A 20016-nucleotide genomic window follows, 5' to 3' on the forward strand; every position below is an offset into this window, starting at 1 on the left:
TGGTTGCTTGGGATTTTTAGGGCGAGATGGATGCCCAGGGGCAGCTCCCAGTGATGCTGTTGGTGGAAAACGGCAGAGAGGGGTGGGGAGCGGGAGTAGAGTTGAGCTCTTGAATTGAAGTAATCACTTGACAAAGCTTCACAGCAGGGACAGGGGAAATCTTGCAACACTTGATGCCAAGAAACCAGCCCCAGGCAGGTGATACCATGGGGGGGGTCTCTACTGTGGCCCCATTCCCTCATCCAGGAGCAGCACCACGGCCACCCCACATGCAGCAACCGCCGCGTGCTCCAGCCCCCCGGGGCCAACAGTTCAACAAACAACCAAAAAATAATTAAAAAAAAAAAAATGTGCAAATTGAGAGGGAGCCAGGGGGGTTGTGGGGACTGGGGCAGGGGGGTACCCTGGGTGCTAGTGCCCCTTGAGGTGAGCAATCCTTTTGAGCAGCTGGGTCTGGCGCTGCTGCAGCTGCCGCTTCTCGGCTGCCATCCGCCTCTCGGCACTGATGAGCGATTGCAGGTACTCGGAGGATTTGCTCAGGATCACCACCTTGGGCGTCTTGGGGCAGCTGGCGAGCCCGGGCACCTGGTCCCGCAGGGCCAGGAACCGCGAGCGCAGGTCGTTGCGCCGCTTGCGCTCCAGGTAGTTGTGGTTTTTCCTCTTGGCCACGTCCTCGCTGTCGGAGCCGGGGCTGCTGCTGAGCTTTGGCAAGCCGGGCTCAGGAGGTGTGATGGCAGGGACTGGCTCTGCAGCGCTCGGTGGCTCGTCCTCCTCCCGGTCCTGGTCCTGCTGGGGTGACTCCGGTGGGGGACAGGAGTCTGGTGGCGAGCGGGCGGCGTAGTTGTGCTGCTGCTGGTGGACGGAGATGTGGAATCGTTTCATGCAGGGGTCCAGGGGGTCTGCACGCAGGGTGATGGTCACCGGCTTCCTCAGGCTGAGCGATTGTCTCTTGTCCACCGTCACCACATCGATCTCTTCTCCTTCTGCTCAAAACAGACATGGCAAAGAAAGAACAAATCCCTGTCAGCTGGGAACCACCAGTCACCCCTTTGTGGGAGTCCCCAGAGCCCCCCTGGACAATCTCCCTGCTGCTGTCCCACTGAAGTTGGTCCATGCACTGAAAAGTCACTCTGTGACTTCCAGAAAGGACTATGTGATTTAAGTGCTCTTCCAATACCATTGCATGGAGAGGAGCAGAATTCCCTCCACATTCGTGTGCCTGGTCCCCCAAAATGGGACGGGGCTTTATTTCCGCCTCACTTCAGCACCAGGAGCAACATGTGTTCATGTAAAGGATCATCAGGCAAGAAACACTCGAGCCCTCCTGCTTGGGAGGGACTGGAGGAGCAAGATGCTGGGACAGCCTAGCTCCAAAGTTCATCCCGGTCGGGTGCTTTCATGGCCCATTGGAATTGTAAATGAGGGATGTGGGGGCAGAGCTGCCCTTTGTTCCTCTCGGCTGCAGCTTCCCACCTCGGTGACTTGTTACTTTTCACAAGTGATAAAGCCCATTCAACCCCGGCTTCCCGGGGACAGAGGGGACAATCCCCCACTGTGCAGGGGGGGAGGGAGAGGTGAAGGGGTCTCTCCAACAGACCCTGAACCTCAAAGGCATCCCAAGGCCGGGAACAGAAAGACCTAAATAAAGCATAACTGACCCCAAAGCACCCTGCCTGTTGTCAGTGCAGCTTGTCCTATGCCAGCAAAGCCCAGTGGCAGGAAGCTGGCCCTGGGGACAGCGAGGTGACCGGGCTGCAGGCACCCTTGTGACCACTCTCACTTTAGAAATGCGCCTCCAACTTTTTTCCTAAGCTTCGGGAGAAAATACAGCCACTCGCTAAAGGTGAAATACCCAAATCCCCGAAATACCCAAATCCCCACCAGCACCGTGGGCAGAGGCCTGGGCCTCCAGGGCACATTCCTGCTGGTGGCCCCCAGCCCACACCGCAGCCCCTCCAGGCTTCAGGGGCTCTGCTCAGCAAGCCCAAACCACCCTGCTACTGGAGACACTGGGGGGGTGGCACTCATTGCCCACACAGGCCGAGGGTCGCGCTCATCGGTGTCACAACCCGCCCGTTCTCAGCCACGTGGACACACACGGAGCCCCCCCCGCTCATTAATAAAAGTCGTGTCTCGGGGCCCCGCCCCTCGGAGCCGCCCATTGGCTGCCCGGCGGGGCAGACCGGCCGTCCCGCCACCCCATTGGCCGCCGCTGCTGTCCATCACCGCGCCCGCTCTCATTGTTTGCAATCTGTTGCTTTTTGTTCGGCGCCCACGTGGCGCGGCCGGACCCCACCGGGACCCCCGCGGCACCGGGACCCCGCCGGGACCCCCGCGGGCCCCCGCTCGGCCCCACATATTTGGGTTAAGCCTCTTAACGCCCGCGACCTGCTTACAGTGCCCGGGCTCCTTAATGGCATTAAGCGCCCTTCCCGCGCCGTGACTCACCGGCGCAGGTGGCGGCCACCGGCAGATTTATTAACGGGGTCACGGCACCGCGTCAGCCGAGTCAGCCCGGCTTCCGTGGGAGCGAGGGAAACAGCGCACGGCCCCCGCCGGGGCTGCGGGACTGGGGATGGGGGTGGTTGGAGAGCCCCGGGGGGTGTTTGTAAATAAGGATTGAAAATTGGTGCGAGACGGGGGAGATGCGGGGGGAGAGGGTGGAGCCACGTCGCCCTTGGCTGGTGGGTTTCGGAGGCATCCGCTTCCCAGGCCGAGCCCCCGTGTGAACACCCCCACGCGGGACAGGCAGACGTGCCCCGGGGCTGGGCTGGGAAGCTGATGCGGCTGTTCCTGCCCGTCCCACGGAGCCACCGCCTCGGGGGACACGCCGCTGCTCCCAAACCTGCTGCCCCCAGGGGATAATTTGCCTTTTGTCCCGAGGGAAGCCCGTCCCGGGTGGGCCGTGGGAGCGTAGGAGGAATCAGCCGAAGTTACGAGCCGGCAGCAGGGCACGCTGCGACGCTCGAAAAACCAAAACTTCCCACGGCGAGCTGCAAACTTGCCCTTCAACCTGCCCACGAGGCTCCCGGGACGAGGGAGACGGGCCACCAGAGCCCCACGCACCGTCCCGAGAGGGGCAGGGGGTTCCCGAGCAGAAGCCCCGCGGGAAGGGGAGAAGCCGAGCCCGCTTTGTTCGTGGGGCCGGGACCGGGGCTCGCTTGGAGCCTCAACAAAGGCGCAGCCCGGCTGGGAGGCTCCCGGCACGCACATGTGTGGACACGCGTGTCCTCCACGCCGGGCTCCAGCAAGGCTGGAGCGTGGCTGGGCCGGGGCAGCCCGCACCCGGAGCAGCTCCATCCCTTACCGGAGTCGCTTTGGCCCTCGGATCCCGAGGATGCGGGGATCTTGCTCTCGGCCAGCGGGCAAAGGAAGACGGCAGCGGGATCCACGCACTCGCTCACGGAGCTGCTGAACCCAAAATCCTGCGCGAAGGAGGGTTTGAGTGGGGTGGCTCTCTGCGTGCCCGTGGAAAGTTTCTCTGTCATCGCCTTCTCCAGTCTCTCCCGGGCTGAAAATCCGCTCCACATGCAATCCTTGAGGATGAAAGCGCTCAGGTTCCCGAAGATCTGTCCGGTCCCTATGAGATACTCCGGCTCTTCCCCGGCGAGGCAATACCGGGAGAGCCATCCCGAGCGCTCCTCCGCCCCCGAGCAGCACCCCTTCTCCCCGGGGGTACCCAGCGGGGACAGAGGGGGCGTGGGGACCAGCTCGAACTTCTTCCAGATGTCCTCGCTGGGAGCCGTGGAGCGGTGAAAATCCTCCTGGGCATCGTGGTCGTAGAAGTAATGCTGGTACGAGTCAAACTCCATCTCGGCATGGGGAAGGGGGAGACAGAGAGAAAAAACGGGGGGCAGCCCCAGGGATGAGGGGAAGCCCCCACCCCGGCGCCAGCCCCCAAACCGGGACCGCGGGCGCATTGTTCCCCCCGCTCTTATAGCCCGGCCGCGGAGCCCGGCCCCGCCCCCGCCAATCGCCGGGCCTGCATTTCATAGAGGGAGGGGCCCTGCCCTGTTCCCCGCCCCCCCGGGAGGGCACGGTGGGAGCGATCCCGCGGCCCCCCCGGAGCCCCCGGTAACGGGGCTCTGAACCAGCGGCCACCCCCTGCGCTGCGCTGGGGGCCTCTCGCTGTCCTGCCAGGGTTTGGGGGTCCCCCCCTCTGCAAGGAGAGGCACGCAGCGATGCCACCAGCCTGGGGACATTCTGCTGAGCATGATGGCAAAGCGAACTGGAGCACCATGGAATTATGGAATCAGAGTGGTTTGGGTTGGGAGGGACCTTAAAGCTCATCTCGTTCCACCCCCTGCCATGGGCAGGGACACCTTCCACTAGCCCAGGTGGCTCCAAGCCCCATCCAACCTGGCCTTGGACACGTCCAGGGATGGGGCAGCCACAGCTTCTCTGGGCAACCTGTGCCAGGGCCTCCCCACCCTCACAGGGAGGAATTTCTCCCCAACATCCAATATAAGATGGTGGGATCCGAGCAAGCCCAGCAGGATGCTGCATCTCTCCACTGCCAGGGTCCCTCTAGGAAGAGCAATTAATGTTATGAGGACATGGAGAGACTTGCACCTCGTGGACTAACAGCTGTGACATCATTGCACACACACACACACACACATGCTGGTACAAAGTCCACCTGGAATGAGCAGATTGCCCCCACAGCCTGTGTAAACCCACTTCAGCCCCAGCACCCTCCTTTTGCCACCCAGAGTGGATGGGGACAGAGGATCTGCCCCAGCCGGTGGCAGTGGGAGCTGGGAGGGAGGGGGATGCTGGGCACTGGTCCCTGGGATGCAGCATTGGCCATGCTGGGAGGAAATTGTCCCAGTTCAGCCACCAGTATAGCCCAGCACAGCCGAGTGCTGCCCAGCACTGCACAGCCCTCTATGGTCCTTCATACACCAGCACAGCCCAGTACAGCCCAGTGCAGCCCAGCCCTGCACGGCCCTTCCTGGACCAGCACAGCCCAGTACAGCCCAGTGCAGTCAGCCCAGTGTAGCCCAGCATAGACCAGCACTGCCCAGTACAGACCAATACAGCCCAGAGCAGTGCAGCCCACCATGGATCAGCACAGACGAGCCCAGCCCAGCCCAGCCCCGCACGAACCAGCGCTGCCCAGCTCGGTCCATCACAGCTCCCCCCCGTTTCCCCCGGTTCCCTTCGGTCCCTCCCGGTCCCGGGCTCCGTTCGCCGCCACCGGCGGGCGCGGGGCGCCACCTGCTGGGCCCGCGAACCACCGTCCGTGGGGCGGCGGGGACGGGGACGCGGCGGGGACACCCCACGGGCACCCCGACCCGCGTGGAGGGCAGCGCGGGGGGCCGGCGCTGCTCCGTGCCTCAGTTTCCCCGTTGCCGAGGCGGGCACGGGGGGAGGCAGAGGAGCAGCGCCGGGAGCGGGAACTGGGCTGGCGGCTGGCCCGGAGTCCTCACGCGGGTGGGGTGCCCCGGGGGAGCCCGACGTGTCCCGGTGTGCCCAAAGGCAGCTCCAGCCCTTCCCTTGCTGGCTCGGGGCGCAGCGGAGCTTGCGAAGCTTCACCAGGTCCCGCGTCTGGGAGGGTGCTGGTGCTCGCCCGGGGCTGTGGTTTCCCAGCCGCGGCGCTGCCGTGAGGTCCCCGCGGTGGCCGCAGCACCCTGCATGCCCTCCTGGCCCTTCCAGAGCAGCCCTGAGCATCCCAATCCTGCCCGCATGCCCGTGGGGCTGGGGCAGGAGCTACGGGATCCGGGTATACCCTTGGAGCCCGGGCTGATGCTCCCTCTCTGCTCCTGTCTCAGCGTTGGCCCCAGTTCCCAGCCCTGTCCCAGGCCAGAATCCTCCCACCCTAGGGCTGCTCCCAGTCCTTTCCCCTCCCCGGGAAGGCATCGTTGGTGATGCCCCCTCTTCCTCAGTAGGAAACAAATCACCCTGCACTGAGGGCAGAGACTGAGCTGCCACAGAGGCTTGTCCTGTCCCAGCACCTGCAGGGACAAGTGATCATGGCTGGGGACACGGCTGGCACTGCCCCAAACCGCCTGTTCCATCCAACACCAACACATCCTCGGGCACAGAAGCAAAGCCTCCTACAGCCTATAGCTCTCAGCCACGTCTCCTTCCCCCTCCCTGCTGCCCTCCGGGATGTCTCCGGCTTTTCCCAGGGTGAGGCAGGTGCTTGTCCCGGCTTCAAGGGGCTCCGGATGCTTTGAAGGTGCGGAAGCACCGCTGGAGAGGGCTGGAGGGGCCACGCAGCCCTTTCATCCCGGCCTCTCCAGGCACTGGGCAAACAGGAGCCGAGAGCCTCTCGCTGCGGCGCCGGCTGCGCAAACAGGGTGGGTGGGTGGGTGGATGGGTGAGAGCCCCGGGGGCTGCGGCAGCACTGCAGGTGACAGGGATGGAGGGGCCGCCCACGGGTCAGGATAACTCTTGCCGTGCCCCGGAGTCGCAGGGGAGTGGCACAGCTCCACAGCCAGCACCGAGCACGTGTCCCCGGCACTGGCACAGCCCCACGGGAGCTGCCGTGGCTGGCGTGGCTCCAGCATATGATGAAAGGCAGTTCCCCGGGGGCCCTGTGCCCTTTGGATCCCCAGTGACAGCAGGGCTGGACTTTGAGACCCCAAAGTGCTTCCCCACGGTGGGCAGCCACCCTGAGCCTGGTCCAGGGGCATCCTGAGCTGGGCTCTGCCTCTGGCTGTCCCCATCCTGCTGCAGCAGCAGCCTTCAAGCCACTCTGCTGTCCCCGTGGGGGTCCCAGATCCCCAGGGACAGCAGAGGCTGTGAGCCACGTGCCAGCACATCCTGGCCCTGTCTCATCCTGCTCAGCCTTGTGACTTGCTCCCCAGGGTCTCACACAGGAGAGGGGTGGGCAGCACAGGGCAGCTGCCACGTGCAATGTGTCCCCTGGGCAGCAGCCACAGGGGCTGGCTGGGTGCTTGTGAAATGCCAACCCGAGCCCCTTTGGGGTATGGGAGCACCATGAAATTCTTCCCAGCCCGGGTGGGGGACAGTGCCCACAGCCCCAGGGTTACGCCAGCCCCAGCTCTCTGGGCATGCAGCCACCCACTCTGAGTTTAGCAGAGAAGGACAGAGAAGGGAGAGGAAATTGCACCACTGGCTCCAGTTTTGCTGTCTCCTCCCCCCTCCAGACCCATTTTGCCCCCGTCACACCCTGCCTGGTGCCAGGAGGTGCCCTGAGCCCTGGAGAAGCTCTGTGACATTGGGGCAGTGCTCTCTCGGTGCTGGGGAGCCACACTGAGGCACTCACTGTGTCACCCCGGCAGCTCTGTGACCATCTCACTGCCATTTTCCCCCAAGCCCATCCTTCCCATCCTGGCTGGCCCAGCCTGGCAGGGCTGTCTGGTTTCAGGTGCTCTCACACTTGCTCAGATCCTGCTCTAGGCTGTGCCGGATGCATGACAGCAGGAGGTGTGGGTGGCAGGAGATGGCATCATGCACTGGAGCAGCAGTCCCCATCCCTCTTCCTTGTCCCCGAGGTCAGTATTTGGGGCTCAGCCCATGAAGAGTCCCCACTGGTGTCCCCATCTGAGGGATGTGGCACATTGTCACCGTCAAAGGGTATCTGAGCTCAGGTTGTGCCTGCCAGACCATCACACTGATGAAGGTGACCTTGGGAGTGGCCCAGCCCCAACCACCTGTACCTTGGGGACCCCAAACCTGGTGGGAGCTGCTGCACTGACACCCCCACAGGGATCAGCCCTTGGCAGTCCCTTTACTGCTGTGAGGATCCCCCAGAGCATCTGCTTGGGAGGAAGATCTCAAATCCCCCAGAGGAAATTGTGCAATACCAGATTTGGGGGAGAAAATCCTCCTAATCCTGAGAAATCCTGGTCTGTCTACTTCTTCTCTTCATATGTAAGGCTGAGCTCACCTATCTGTGATCTTTCCACACAATCTCCTTCTCAAAGGCCATCTCTTTGTTCCCCTAAAGCAGAGTTTGCCCAGGAGGTGGTTTTTGAGTGCTTTACTCAAGGACAGGAATGCCAAAAGCATTCCCAGGAGCTGAGGAGCCTCTGGGACAAAGGGAGCAGAGTAATAGTGCTGGGGTCACACACAGAGGGGAGTCTGGTCCCTCCAGATCAAGTGTCAGTCAAGTGTCCCCTCTGTTCCTTCAAAAGAGGTTTTTTTCTGTGGAAAGGGAAACTGAGGCAGACTTAAACACACCTCCCCTGGTTACCTGTCTTTGGGAACCAGAGAGCTTTGGGGGATCCAAATCTATGTTTTCAGAGTGGTGCAGGACTGTCTCAGGCAGGGACACAAACCCACATGAATGTCCCTGAAAGCGTCACACTGGAGGTGTCCCTGCCCGGGTAGGGGGTTGGAACGAGATGGTCTTTAAGGTCCCTTCCAACCCAACCCAGTCTGTGTTTCTGTGTCCCCAGTGGCTGCACCAGTGCTGCCCAGGGACATGGTCATTGCCAGCAAGAAGGTGACCAGGACCCTCTGCTCCACACCAGCACCCAGAGCCAGCACAGCACAGCAGGACGAGGAGCCAGGGGCAGGTCTCTCTCACACTGACCGGATGAGTGGCATTGTCCACACCTCACTCACCTCTTGTTTCAAGGTATTTTGCGTCACTGAACAAATTTGGACACTCTGAAGCCTCACCCAGGTCCCTGTCCCCAGTGGGTAGCAGCTCTGAGCTCCCAGTGTGGCCAGACACGGGGCTGTGACACACAGCAGCGCTGGGAGAACCCACTGCACGTGTGTGAGGGGCCGGAAACTGTGAGTCAGCAGTGACACCAGCTCAGTTCTGAAACCAGGGAGTGTACGGAGCTGCTGTGCCACTCACTGCTCCATGCCAGGGGCTGCCCACCCTGCTCATCCCCAGCACCCACTCAGGTTCTGCTGCGCCCCAGGTCTCTGTTGGGTGCCAGCTGCTCGTCCTCCCTGCCCAACCCTGTCCCCATGCCCAGTCCCACGCGGCAGTCAGGTGATGGCACTGGTGCCACGCTGGCCCCCTTGGCTCAGCCCTGCTCTGCAGTCCCGTCTTGGGGTGATCTTTGATCAGTTGCCTGAGCCAAGCAGAGTTGGTGGCTGTCACTGCAGTGACACGACACTGGCACTGGTCTATGTGTGCTCATTGGTTGGCAAACAGCACCTGGCACAGCTGAGAGGTGCTGGGATCTATGTACACGTCACCATCCAGTGCTGGGGTCACTGCAGCACTGCACCCTTTCTAGTAGGACCTGTTGTGATAGGGATGATGGTTATAAACTAAATTATTTATGTTAGCTATAGATATTATAAAGCTTTTTATGATGAGGGTGGTGAGACACTGGCACAGGTTGCCCAGAGAGGTGGTGGATACTCCATCCCTGGAAGTGTCCAAGGCCAGGCTGGACAGGGCTTGGAGCAACCTGGGCTAGTGGAAAGTGTCCCTGCCCCTGGCACAATGGGACGAGATGGTCTTTAAGGTCCCTTCCAACCCAAACTATTCTTCGATTTTAAGCGATGAAGAGCTGGAATTGAAGGGAAGGGATGGAGCGGGGGGGTGGGCTGAGGGGTAGAAGAATGCAGGAATGGAGGGATGAGGGGATGTGAGACAGCAGAGACGCAGAGGAAAGACGGGGACAGACGGGTGGGCGGACAGGGGGGTGGGGAAGGGCCGAGGCAGGAGAAGGAGGAGGAGAAGAAGGAGAGGGAGGAGGAGGAGGAGGAGGAGGCAGCCGCTCGCCGGGAGGCGGACGGGGGCGGGCCGGCGCAGCCCCTCCCGGGGCGGGCGCTGCCGGTACAAGGGCGGGCGGCGGCGGCGCGGCCCCATTCATCGCGCACGGCATGGCCGGGGGCGGCGGCGCCGAGCGGGCCGGGGCAGGGGGGCTCCTGCCCCCCCTCTGCCGCCAGCACCGCCGCAAGGTGAGCGCCGGGACCGCCTCGGCGGGGGTGGGATGGACGGGACGGGAGGGGACGGGACGGGGCATGTCGGGCCGGGGGGCGCTTCCCGGTGTGGCTAACGCCAGGTCCCGGTTGCAGGAGAGCCGCGAGCGGCTGTCGGTGTGCAGCAAGTTGTGCTACGCCGTCGGGGGGGCTCCTTACCAGATCACGGGCTGCGCCCTCGGCTTCTTCCTCCAGATCTACCTCCTGGACGTGGCGCAGGTATGGCTGGGACCGGGGCTGGCGGGGGGGAAAGGCCGGGGCCGGGGGTCTCGGAGCTCCCCGTGCCGCTTTGCCCGTCGGATGGACGTACCCGAGGCTTGGAAATGCCCCGGCCCCCGCTGGAATCGCCCCGCGGGGGCGGGAGTCCCTCCGGGGGCTGCGGGTTTCCCGCGGGCCGCTCCCACGCGTGTTGCTGTGCGGCCGCTCCGTGCTTGGGTTCCCCGCGCGATAAAACGGGCTGGTGGTGGCTGTTTTTGGGGGGGGGACAGGACGCGTCCCACGGGCCCGCAGCGCGCCGGGTCGGTGTGAAACAACGAAGGCAAGGAAGCCGCGGGAGAAGAGCCTGTGGGCTCCCTCGTGCTGGCTGCGGAGTGGGTTTGGGGAACTCTGCTCCGAGATGTGGGAGTTTGGTGTGGAAAGAGTGTGGTGGGGCAGCGCTCGGAGGGACTAGGCGTCCCCCCTGAACGAGCGGGAGAGACCAAGAGACTCGTCCCCTGCTCCCAAATGGCAGCGGGGTTGCTGTAGGTAGGGTTGGGAAGGTCCTGAGGGGCTCGGGAAGGGCAGCCGGGGGCACTGGGGGTTTGCATGTGCTGACACAAGACCTTCCTCCTGCAGCTGGATCCTTTCTATGCCTCCATCATCCTGTTTGTGGGACGAGCCTGGGATGCCATCACGGACCCCATGGTGGGTTTCTTCATCAGCAAATCCTCATGGACCTGCTTCGGCCGCCTGATGCCCTGGTAAGAGCTGCTGGTAGCACCCTGCATTCCCTGCCTGATGTGTCACAGCACTTTGAGTGTCAGCTTTGAGTATCCCCTGGCATGAGGCGTGCAGGGCAGGACGTGCTGACGCCCTGGCTCACCTAGGTGATGTGCCAAGTGCCCCAAAAAAAAGCCCAAGGTGCCACCAACAGCTGGGAGGCCTCAAGTTTGTGCGGGTTGCTTTGGCTGGTCAGCCTGACCTGGCTGACCTCCGTGTCACTGCACCTGTGAGCTCCAACCTCCCTGCTGGACTTTGTTCAGCGGTGGTGGCAGGGCCATAGTGCCAGCAGAGCAGATGGCATCACACCCAAAAGGAGGAGGGACGGGGGTGTGTGCGGAGGTGCGTGGTGGTGGGTGCTGGCTGACAGTCACGAGGGCAGGAAAACAGCTGTCATGGAGCTGGGTGACCGCACGTGGATGCTCCCGCCCGCCCTCGGGAGCGGGGAGCTTGGAGCAGATGGCATGGGGTTGGTGAACCCCCAAATGACTCGTGCCTTCACCCGGGGCAGATTTAGGACATCCATGAGCACCTGTCCCTGTGCGGGAGCGTTGCAGGGCGCTAATGCCTCGGTGTGGCCCTGGTGGCATGTCCTGTGCTAAAATAACCCCGGGCGCCTGTGGGATTGCTGAAATACAATGCAGCGAAGAGGGTGGGCATGGGGGGAGTGGAATTGGAGGGACGCAGTCCTTTCCCCCGCAGATTATACCCTCTGCTTCCTGGCTTTCCTGGAATAGCTCTGGGCAGCAGCAGGCAGTTGTTGGAGCCAGGCTCCACGCACGGCCTGAAATAGCTGCCCCGCAGCCGCGCGCGCGGCCGGGTCTGGGGTCTGGAGATTAGCACGGGGCTGGCTGGGCTGTGTGGGACAGCCAGGGATGGCTCTGCTCGCCCTAATCTCAAGGCAGGGGGTGGGGATGGAGCGGCTGCATTCCTCCAAGCGGCTCCCGCTTCGTTAAAATTAGCCAGAGCTTTCAGCTCGCTCTGGGCCCCTCAGCAGTGCCGGGGCAGCCGGAGCTTGTTGCTATTGTACATGGCTCAAGGGCTGCCCGCTGAGTCCAGTTTGGATGGAGTTGAGCTGATTTTAAACCTCTTAAACCCAGGGTTTGCTGGCGGTCTGGGGCTGCACAGCCCCAGGCTGGTGTTGCTGCTGTGGCTGCAGAGCTGCCGGTGCTGCCTCAGTTTCCCTGCCTGCAAAGCCAGGAGCTGCAGGCACTGGGGTGGTCTCAGAGGCTGCTGCCAGACCCCAACCCTCAGCACCCATGAGATGACTCTGTGTAACCCCCCGTGCGTGAGGGTTTATTGCCAGGTTCTGAAGGGGCTGATCTGTGGCTCCTGCTGCCTTCAGCTCAAAGCTCACGGCTGCTCCAGCTCCTTAGATGGGCGAGGAGACCTTCTCTGAGGGCCATCACTTCTCTCCCTTTCAATTCTTTCCTTTCGAAACACTTTTTGTTACGTTTTTTTCCCAGCAGCTCATCCAGTGGCTGCTTCCTCTTTCCCCCCACCCTCGTGGATTCTGCTCTGAGCTGGGACTTCCAGCTAAGAGCTGGGATCCCCTTTTCCTTGACCACCCCAGACATCCCGGTGACTAAACTTTTCCTCGCTGTGTCGTTGACGGAGGAACCCCCCGGCTTTGACCTTCTCCGGGGCGGCAGCCGTTTGCAAACAGTTAAAAACGGCGGGGCCGGGAAGGGGTGTGAGCGCGGCACAAAGGAACACACCATCGCGCCGGGGCCAATGAGCGGGCGAGCGCGTCACGGCAGCCGCCTCCGAGCGCCTTAATCACCTCGGCCTGGGTCAGGGGTTACTCTCAGTCACTCCTCAGTGTCTGCCCGGAGCTGCCGGTCAGCCCTGGCCGGGGCTGAGCATCCCGGTGTCGGGGCTGGGGTGACCCACGGGGAACCGGCGCATCTGACGTTCAGGCGCCCACGGGCAGCGTGACGCTCTTCCCGCCGCTGCTCTGGTGATTCATTCAGCATTTCCCCGGGCTCCACGTATGTGCTCGGCGATAAGCGGCAGCAGAGGAGGGGCTGGAGCAGGCTCGCCCCTTTCCTCCCCCCACCTCTTCCCCGAGAGGGTGACGTGGGTGCGGAAGAATGTGCATGTGTTGGGTCCTGTGCAGCGCCTCTGTCGCTCTCCATCCATGGAGATCCAGTTTCTCGATCTACCCCCCCTCCCACCTCCCTGCCCGACTTTAAATTTAAACTTTGCGTCCTGTACGTCAGCCCCGACGGAAAGATCTCACTGTACCCTGGCAGTGCAGGGCCAGCTCTGGCCGTGTGTGGATCGGTCCCGTGCCCAGTTCTGCTGGATCCGCTCCAGGACGCAGCCTCCTGGAGTTTGTGGAGCTCAGGATGCTCGCAAATCACCGAGCAAAAATCCATCTCCTAAACAGATGTGGATGTGACCTCAACACCTGGCTCGCTTCCCTCCAGGAGGAGGAATTCCTCCTGTGCTTCCTGGAGTGCTGTGGGGTCCTGGGAGCCTGTGGTGTCCTCGGGGTGCTGGTACAGGGCAGAGCTGTGTCCTGGCTGTCCTGCACCAGGACAGCGGTTATGAGATCCCCTGGATGAAGTGAGCAGGTGCCCTGGATGGCTTCTTGCTCCCATCACCTTTGCTGGCTGGTCTTGCAGGGACCAGCACTTCAGCAATCCCCTCTGATCCTCTGTTGTGTTTTGCATCCCATGCCCCTGCTCCCACAGCTCTGGGAAGTTGGGCAGAGGTGGAAGAAGGAGCCAGGCTGCTGCTGGCTGGTGGTTTGCCCCATTGCTGCCAGCAGAACTAGAGTGACCCCAGGACCAGGGCTTGGGGTGGCCTGGCAGCAAAGCCAAGCTGGTGAGAGGTTTTTGGCTGCTGGGGAGCACGGCTGAGCTGCCTGGCTGTCCCCCAGCTGCTCCTCAGCTCTTGCCAGGATGAGGGAGGTGATTGCATCCTGCTGAACACAGCAGTGCTGCCTGGGGAAGAGGTTGGGTCTGAGGGTGGAAGCCAAAGGCAAGAACAGATCAATCACTTCCATGGAAGGAGGTATGTCTGTTCTTGCAAGTAAAGCTCTTCCCTGGAAGTCTGAGTCAGCCCTTTCCACCCTGTGACACCCGAGCTGCTGCCTTCAGCCTGGTTTGGATCACCCCTGGGGCAACCACCTCCTGGCCAAGGGTTGGAGCCGGGTGGGCCACGCTGGGGCAGCTCAGGAGCCCCCCAGATTGGGTACCTGAACCCCACTGGATGTGTGGAAGCAGGGGGACCTGGGCTGGTGGGGTTACCCAGGCCCTGTGTGCCCATGAGACTAACACTCTGCTCTCCCAAAGGATCATCTTCTCCACCCCATTCGCTGTCATCTCCTACATCCTCATCTGGTTTGTGCCAGACATCTCCAGAGGCCAAGTGATGTGGTATCTTGTCTTCTACTGCGTCTTCCAGACCCTCGTGACAGTGAGTTGGGCTCTGCACACACCAGGGATGGAGGGGACCAGTCCCTGCCTCCCCCATGTTGAGCTGCACGGAGGGGCAGGTCCTCCCCTGCCCCAGGTCCCCTGGGCTGTTACACTTTCCCTGAGCCAATTCTCCTTGTGCCATTGCAGTGCTTTCACGTGCCTTACTCAGCACTGACCATGTTCATCAGCAGGGAGCAGAGCGAGCGGGACTCGGCCACTGCCTACCGTAAGAGTTCCCCCCCTTGTTCCTCCCTTCCTCCTCCCCTTCCCCCCAACTCTCACTAGGGAGATCCTCCTTATAAACCCTCCTGCAAGGGCTCCTTTGATTGCCCCTCCATCCCGAGGGTGGTGTGTGATGATCATTCAGGGCTCGAATTGCAGCTGGTCCAGCTCTTCCCGTTCCTCTTCCCTGGCTCCTCCAGCAGACATCCTTGTCTGGTCTGATGTGAGCTGGGCTGAAGGGGAGATGATCCCTGTTATGGCTCTGCCTGGAGCAGATGATGGGGAGTCTGAGCTCCTGAGCTTTTCCTCCTGCTCCATCATGCAGCAGTGGGAGCCACATGACCACAGCTTGGCTTGTCTCTCTGACTCAGTTTCCCCAGCAGGCACTTTCCTTCCCTGTGGCTTCATCATGTGGGGATTTGGAAGGAGCTGTAGCAGAGCTGAGCTGGCTCATTTCTCCCAGTGAAGGGCAGTGAAGGGCAGCTGGGGAGGCTCTGCTGTGGATGAGGGTTTGCACCCACGCCCTGGGTGCCCAAGGGCTGTGCTCAGTCCCTCTGGCTTCTCCCTCCAGGTATGACTGTGGAAGTGCTGGGCACTGTGCTGGGCACCGCCATCCAGGGCCAGATCGTGGGCAAAGCAGACACTCCCTGCATCGAGAGCCCCCTTTTCTTTGGCATGACCAACTCCTCGGTGGCCCTGGAGGAGCTAAACATGACCCACGACACCGGCTCACTCACAGACACCGTAAGCTGAGGGGGGGGAGACCCTGCCATGTTTCCTTGCCCTTTGGACCAGGCTGATTCCTGGGATGAGCCCCTTCCTCACCTGTCCCCCCTCTCTCTTGCACAGAGAAATGCCTACATGATTGCTGCGGGGGTCATCGGGGGGCTCTACATCCTCTGTGCCTTGATCCTGTGGGCGGGCGTGCGGGAGAAGAGAGGTGAGGCTCAGGAGGTGCTGCAACACCCCACACCTGTGGAAATGCTGTGGTTCCTTCCTCTCCAGGAGCCTGGCTGAGCCCTTGGCCCCTCATTCACGGGTCAAGCCCCAGAGGAGAGGAGTGGGTAGAGCTGAGCTCTGGGTCTGGGGGCCCAGGGAGGTGCTGCATAAGGGAGGAGACTAGAGCATCTCGAGTGTGTCAGGCACAGCCACGAGGGCTTAGCTCTGCTCTGCATTGTCAGAGATAACCTTTATCTTGCACATTTTTGGCTGGCCAAGGTTGCCAATGCCAATTAGGATATCCCAGGGTGATGTGATATCCAAAGTCCAGTAGCTTCTGTCCTTCCCTCCCCCTGCTTATCCCATGAGGGATCAGCCAGGCCGCCCTCTCTCCCCCATGGGGCTGAGGGACCCCTGCATGAGGGCAGGGATTGCCCTGACTCCCCTGGGGTGGGGTGCTGTAGAGGGGCAGGGGTTTGTGCAGGGTGCTGAGCAGCAGGATGGGGCCCTGCACCCCTTGCACCCAGGGGTGCTGTTTCGGTGGGACTAACGATGGGCTGATTTGCTCTGCTCCCCAGAGTCCTCTGAGCTCCAGTCGGACGAGCCTGTCTCCTTCTTCCAGGGGCTGAGGCTGGTGATGAACCACGGTGCCTACATCAAGCTCATTGCTGGCTTCCTCTTCACCTCGCTGGGCTTCATGGTGAGCTGGAAGGACTGGGGAGAGGGAATGGCAGCAGCACAGCTTGGGGGTGGCTGCAGGGACGATCCTGGTGGGCTGGGAGCATGTGAGGTGGCAGCTCCCTGGGCCGGAGCTGCCCCAGGGCAGAGAGGAAGGATGTGGCCTCGTGCCCTCGGATGGATCAATGAATGGCCACTTTCTTCCCCTGCTTGTGCCCGGGGTGCAGCTGTGGGAGGAGGAGCGTGTCCCCCTGAAGAGGTGGGGTGTCCCCCCTAATCCCTGTCTGCCTCCTCCACAGCTGCTGGAGGGAAACTTTGCCCTCTTCTGCACCTACACCCTGGGCTTCCGCAACGAGTTCCAGAACATCCTCCTGGCCATCATGGTGAGTGTGGCTCCGTCCTGGAACGTGGTGGGATCCAGTGGGTCCCCCCTGGGAACTGGCATGGGATGGGAGCTCGGGGCAGGGAGGCCATGGGGCTGTGGTGCTCTGCCACAGGGATAGTGATCAAAGATCCCCTGGGAGAAGGGGAGGGAGAAGAAGCTGCCAAATGTCCTGCAAAGGCCTGGTGGGTTGGCAGGAACAGCAAGGCCTTTGTTCCTGAATGAAGGCGGCCAGAGACAGGGCAGACCAGGAGCCATGGGGGCCTTTTGTCCAAATCCTGCTACTTATCTCCCTTCCCCCTGCTTCGAGAAAAGGATCTCAGTGTTTACTGCCAGGAAGATGGAGCAAAACAGCTCCTTGAGAGCCCTTTCCAGATTGCCTCATCCCTGGGAGCACTTCCCACCCTCTCCTCAATGGGGTGAAAAGGCCCAAGGTGCCATGTTTCCCCCCAGAGCCTGGCTCCCGGCCATGCTGTGCCTGTGGTGACAAGATCAGGTCCCTTCCCAGCACCCAGGACTGAGTTGGGTCCTCCCTATGTTTGTGCAGGTGTGGTGCCAGGGTTCTCCACGCTGGGGGAGGAGATGGCCCCACACACACGTGTGGCTTCATGCCAGCCCCAGAAGCATGTGGAAATCACGGGTGCTGGGAATGTGATGGGAGGAGGCTGTGCTCAGGAGCTGCTTCTTGCTGGGAAGAGCTTTTCCCCAAGAGGAGAACCCTGTGACACTGTGTGACCTTCTCTTCCCATAGCTGTCAGCCACTCTGACCATCCCCTTCTGGCAATGGTTCCTTACCCGCTTTGGGAAGAAGACAGCTGTCTACGTGGGCATCTCGGTGAGTGGGTCCCTCGGGCCTGGAGGTGGATCCCACATGGGATAAAGCAGAGCTGTGTCCCTCTGAGAGGGCCCAGAGCTGGGCAGGGGCTGCTGCTAAGGATGATTTGGTGCCTGTCCCTCATTCTGCTGTTTGTGCTGCTGTGGATGTGGCCAAAGCCAGCAGGGAAGGTGCTGTGGGGCTCAGGAGTAAAGGCAGCACCACTGGTTCCCTGGCTGTCCCTGCGGTCGGAGGGCTGGGATGTGTGGGAGGGAAGGGGAAAAGGCAGGGGGTCTGGGTCAGGCATTGCTGATGCCAGCCTGATTTCTGTCCCCTCTCCAGTCTGCCATCCCTTTCCTCATCCTGGTGGCTGTCCTGGACAGCAACCTCATCGTCACCTACATCGTGGCTGTCGCGGCCGGGATCAGCGTCGCAGCCGCCTTCCTGCTGCCCTGGTGAGTGTGAGGAGGGCCTGGTGCTCCCAGCACTGCCCCCCAGGGCTGGGCAAGGTGCTTCCAGGGCCTGAGGGGGGGTTAGAAATTCTTGAAAGGCCACTTTGCAGTGTTTTCAGTCCAATATGGGCCTATTGAGGGAAGTCCTCTCAGCAGAGAGGAGGTGCTCTGTTGGCCCAGTCCTGATGTTCACCATCCTGCTCTCTGCACAGGTCCATGCTCCCAGATGTCGTAGATGACTTCAAGCTGCAGCACCCTGGCTCCCATGGCCATGAAGCCATCTTCTTCTCTTTCTATGTCTTCTTCACCAAGTTTACCTCTGGGGTCTCCCTGGGCATCTCCACACTCAGCCTAGAGTGAGTTCTTGCGTGGGAGCTGAGGGGTGGTGGCAAGGGAGGGAGACCAGTCTTGCATCTCTACATCCAGATATCTCTGCTTCCCAAGGGCTGGGAGGGAGTTGAAGGGCTCTGAATCCAGTTGGTGCTCCAAACCTCTCCCTGCAGGGATGAATTCACCTCCTAGAAACCCCATTTCCTCTGCCTGAAGGTACCTTTCTGTCCACAGCTTTGCAGGGTACCAGACCCGGGGCTGCTCCCAGCCCAGCGAGGTGAACTTCACCCTGAAGATGCTGGTGTCTGCTGCACCCGTGGTGCTGATCCTGCTGGGCCTGCTCCTGTTCAAGCTGTATCCCATCGATGAGGAGAAACGGAGGAAAAACAAGAAAGCTCTGCAGGATTTAAGGTGAGTGCCAGCTGTGCTCCCCAGCTGGCAAACGTGGTGTGCCAGCATGTGGGGGTGTGTGGGGGCAGGACCAGGCGGGTTGGGACACACTATGACTTGTCCAGGAATCCTTCAGGACCCGTGGGTGGTGGGGTGAGGGAAGGGCTGACTTGTTTTCCCAATCCCAACTTCCAAAGAGGTGGCGTGAAGTGTTGGGAAATCAGCAGGAACCCGCCCCAGTTGCTGCACAAAGCTTGTCTGGGGACATCCCTCTTGAGCCATTCAGAAGCTCCTATGCTCCAAGGCAGGTATTGCTGGGATGCAGAGCTTGCTCTATGGCTCATTCCATGCCTCCTTCCCAACTCTTTTCCCCAGGGGAGAGAGCAACAGCAGCTCAGAGTCGGACAACACAGAACTGGCCAGCATCGTGTGACCCAGGCCGGGTCTGTCCGCTCCCACCGGGGCTCTCCGAAGGACTCTGCCTCTCTGGGCTGGCCCAGCCTTGTGCCAATGCAGGTGTCTGCCTTTGGAGCACCTGGAGAAGCCGTGTGGAGCATCCACCACCTGGAAAACACGGGATCTGTGCCGGTCTCGTGCCTTCCACGGGATGCACAGAGCGCTGGTAGTGTACATTACACACGCTGAGGTACTCGTGTGCCTCACTGGACACAAGCACTGATCCTGCCGGGGGCCTGGAGAGCAGAAAAGGCCGAATTGGGATCATTTTGCCTGGAACACTCGTGCCCACTGCCCCTCTGTGCCTGGCCCCCGTGGGCTGTGACCTGGGGGACAAGGGTGATGGTTGGTGTACATTACACTGTCGGTGTGCCCGCGCCGAGCACGTGAGCTCACCTCTGCTGTCTGTACATAGGACACTAATTTGGGAACCTGTTCTTTTCTTTTTTATATGGCCCAATTAACTTAATGATGTAAATATGAAGCTGTTTCCTGTTTGTATATATCTGTACAGAAACCGAACTCGAGGACCTGTTAATATTAATTTACATAAAAGTGGGGGAAGCCAGCAGTGGGTGTGAAGGATTTTTTTTTATTTTTTTTTGCTTGGCTGGGTTTTTTCATGGCTGTCAGCAAGCCCAGGGTCCCTTTACACGCCATGGGGTGCAGGATTGACTTTTCCTGAGCCGTGGCACAGGAATGCCATAATCCAGGCAGCCCCTTTCCCCCGTGCAGCTCCCTGCTCGGTGCCGCGGCGATCCAACAAAGGCTCTATTATTTTCTCCTTTTCAAGGGGGAACGGGGGTGGAGGGAGGAATTAAATCAAAGTGCTGCCAGCGGAGACCATGAACCCAGGGCTGGAAACAGGAGAGGCAGCTGGGGAGCGGAGAGAAAGGGAATGCAGGCTGTGGGTGACACTCAACACTCCCTCCCAGGGCAGAGGGCCGTGGGAGCACTAATCTCCGTGGATATTTATATCATCCTCTTGCATTCCCTGTTCCACAGCAGCAATGGGGGAGAGCCCTGCCTTCCCCACGCCTCCAGCAGCAAGTGTAACTCCAAGGAAAAGCAGGCTGGAAT

At 61.2% G+C, this 20016-nt stretch overlaps 2 protein-coding genes across 2 annotated transcripts; one reads left to right on the plus strand and one right to left on the minus strand.

Annotated features, from left to right (window-relative positions):
• Positions 1 to 6: 6 nt before the first annotated feature.
• On the minus strand, positions 7 to 3893 carry MYCL (MYCL proto-oncogene, bHLH transcription factor). The gene is made up of 2 exons (XM_027661077.1): positions 3308 to 3893; positions 7 to 983 (listed from the first exon to the last, which is right to left on the minus strand). The coding sequence occupies exons 1-2, from the start codon at positions 3810 to 3812 to the stop codon at positions 412 to 414; spliced, it is 1077 nt and encodes a 358-aa protein (XP_027516878.1). The 5' UTR covers positions 3813 to 3893; the 3' UTR covers positions 7 to 411.
• A 5873-nt stretch (positions 3894 to 9766) lies between these two features.
• MFSD2A (major facilitator superfamily domain containing 2A) lies at positions 9767 to 19507 on the plus strand. The gene is made up of 14 exons (XM_027661075.1): positions 9767 to 9846; positions 9964 to 10086; positions 10702 to 10826; positions 14148 to 14271; positions 14421 to 14499; positions 15067 to 15239; positions 15345 to 15435; positions 16013 to 16134; positions 16412 to 16495; positions 17246 to 17329; positions 17651 to 17763; positions 17973 to 18116; positions 18325 to 18501; positions 18856 to 19507. The coding sequence occupies exons 1-14, from the start codon at positions 9769 to 9771 to the stop codon at positions 18911 to 18913; spliced, it is 1575 nt and encodes a 524-aa protein (XP_027516876.1). The 5' UTR covers positions 9767 to 9768; the 3' UTR covers positions 18914 to 19507.
• Positions 19508 to 20016: the final 509 nt, after the last annotated feature.

Source organism: Corapipo altera, unplaced genomic scaffold (genome assembly GCF_003945725.1).
Source record: "Corapipo altera isolate COAL_440 unplaced genomic scaffold, ASM394572v1 201, whole genome shotgun sequence".
NCBI lineage: Eukaryota > Metazoa > Chordata > Aves > Passeriformes > Pipridae > Corapipo > Corapipo altera.

Coding starts and splice junctions, on each gene's coding strand:
- MYCL (XM_027661077.1), bottom strand. CDS start 3,812: ATGGAGTTTGACTCGTACCAGCATTACTTCTACGACCACGATGCCCAG. Junction 984..3,307: donor CGAGGGCCAAAGCGACTCCG/GTAAGGGATGGA, acceptor TGTTTTGAGCAG/AAGGAGAAGAGATCGATGTG.
- MFSD2A (XM_027661075.1), top strand. CDS start 9,769: ATGGCCGGGGGCGGCGGCGCCGAGCGGGCCGGGGCAGGGGGGCTCCTG. Junction 17,330..17,650: donor CTGTCTACGTGGGCATCTCG/GTGAGTGGGTCC, acceptor TCCCCTCTCCAG/TCTGCCATCCCTTTCCTCAT. Junction 18,117..18,324: donor ATCTCCACACTCAGCCTAGA/GTGAGTTCTTGC, acceptor TTCTGTCCACAG/CTTTGCAGGGTACCAGACCC.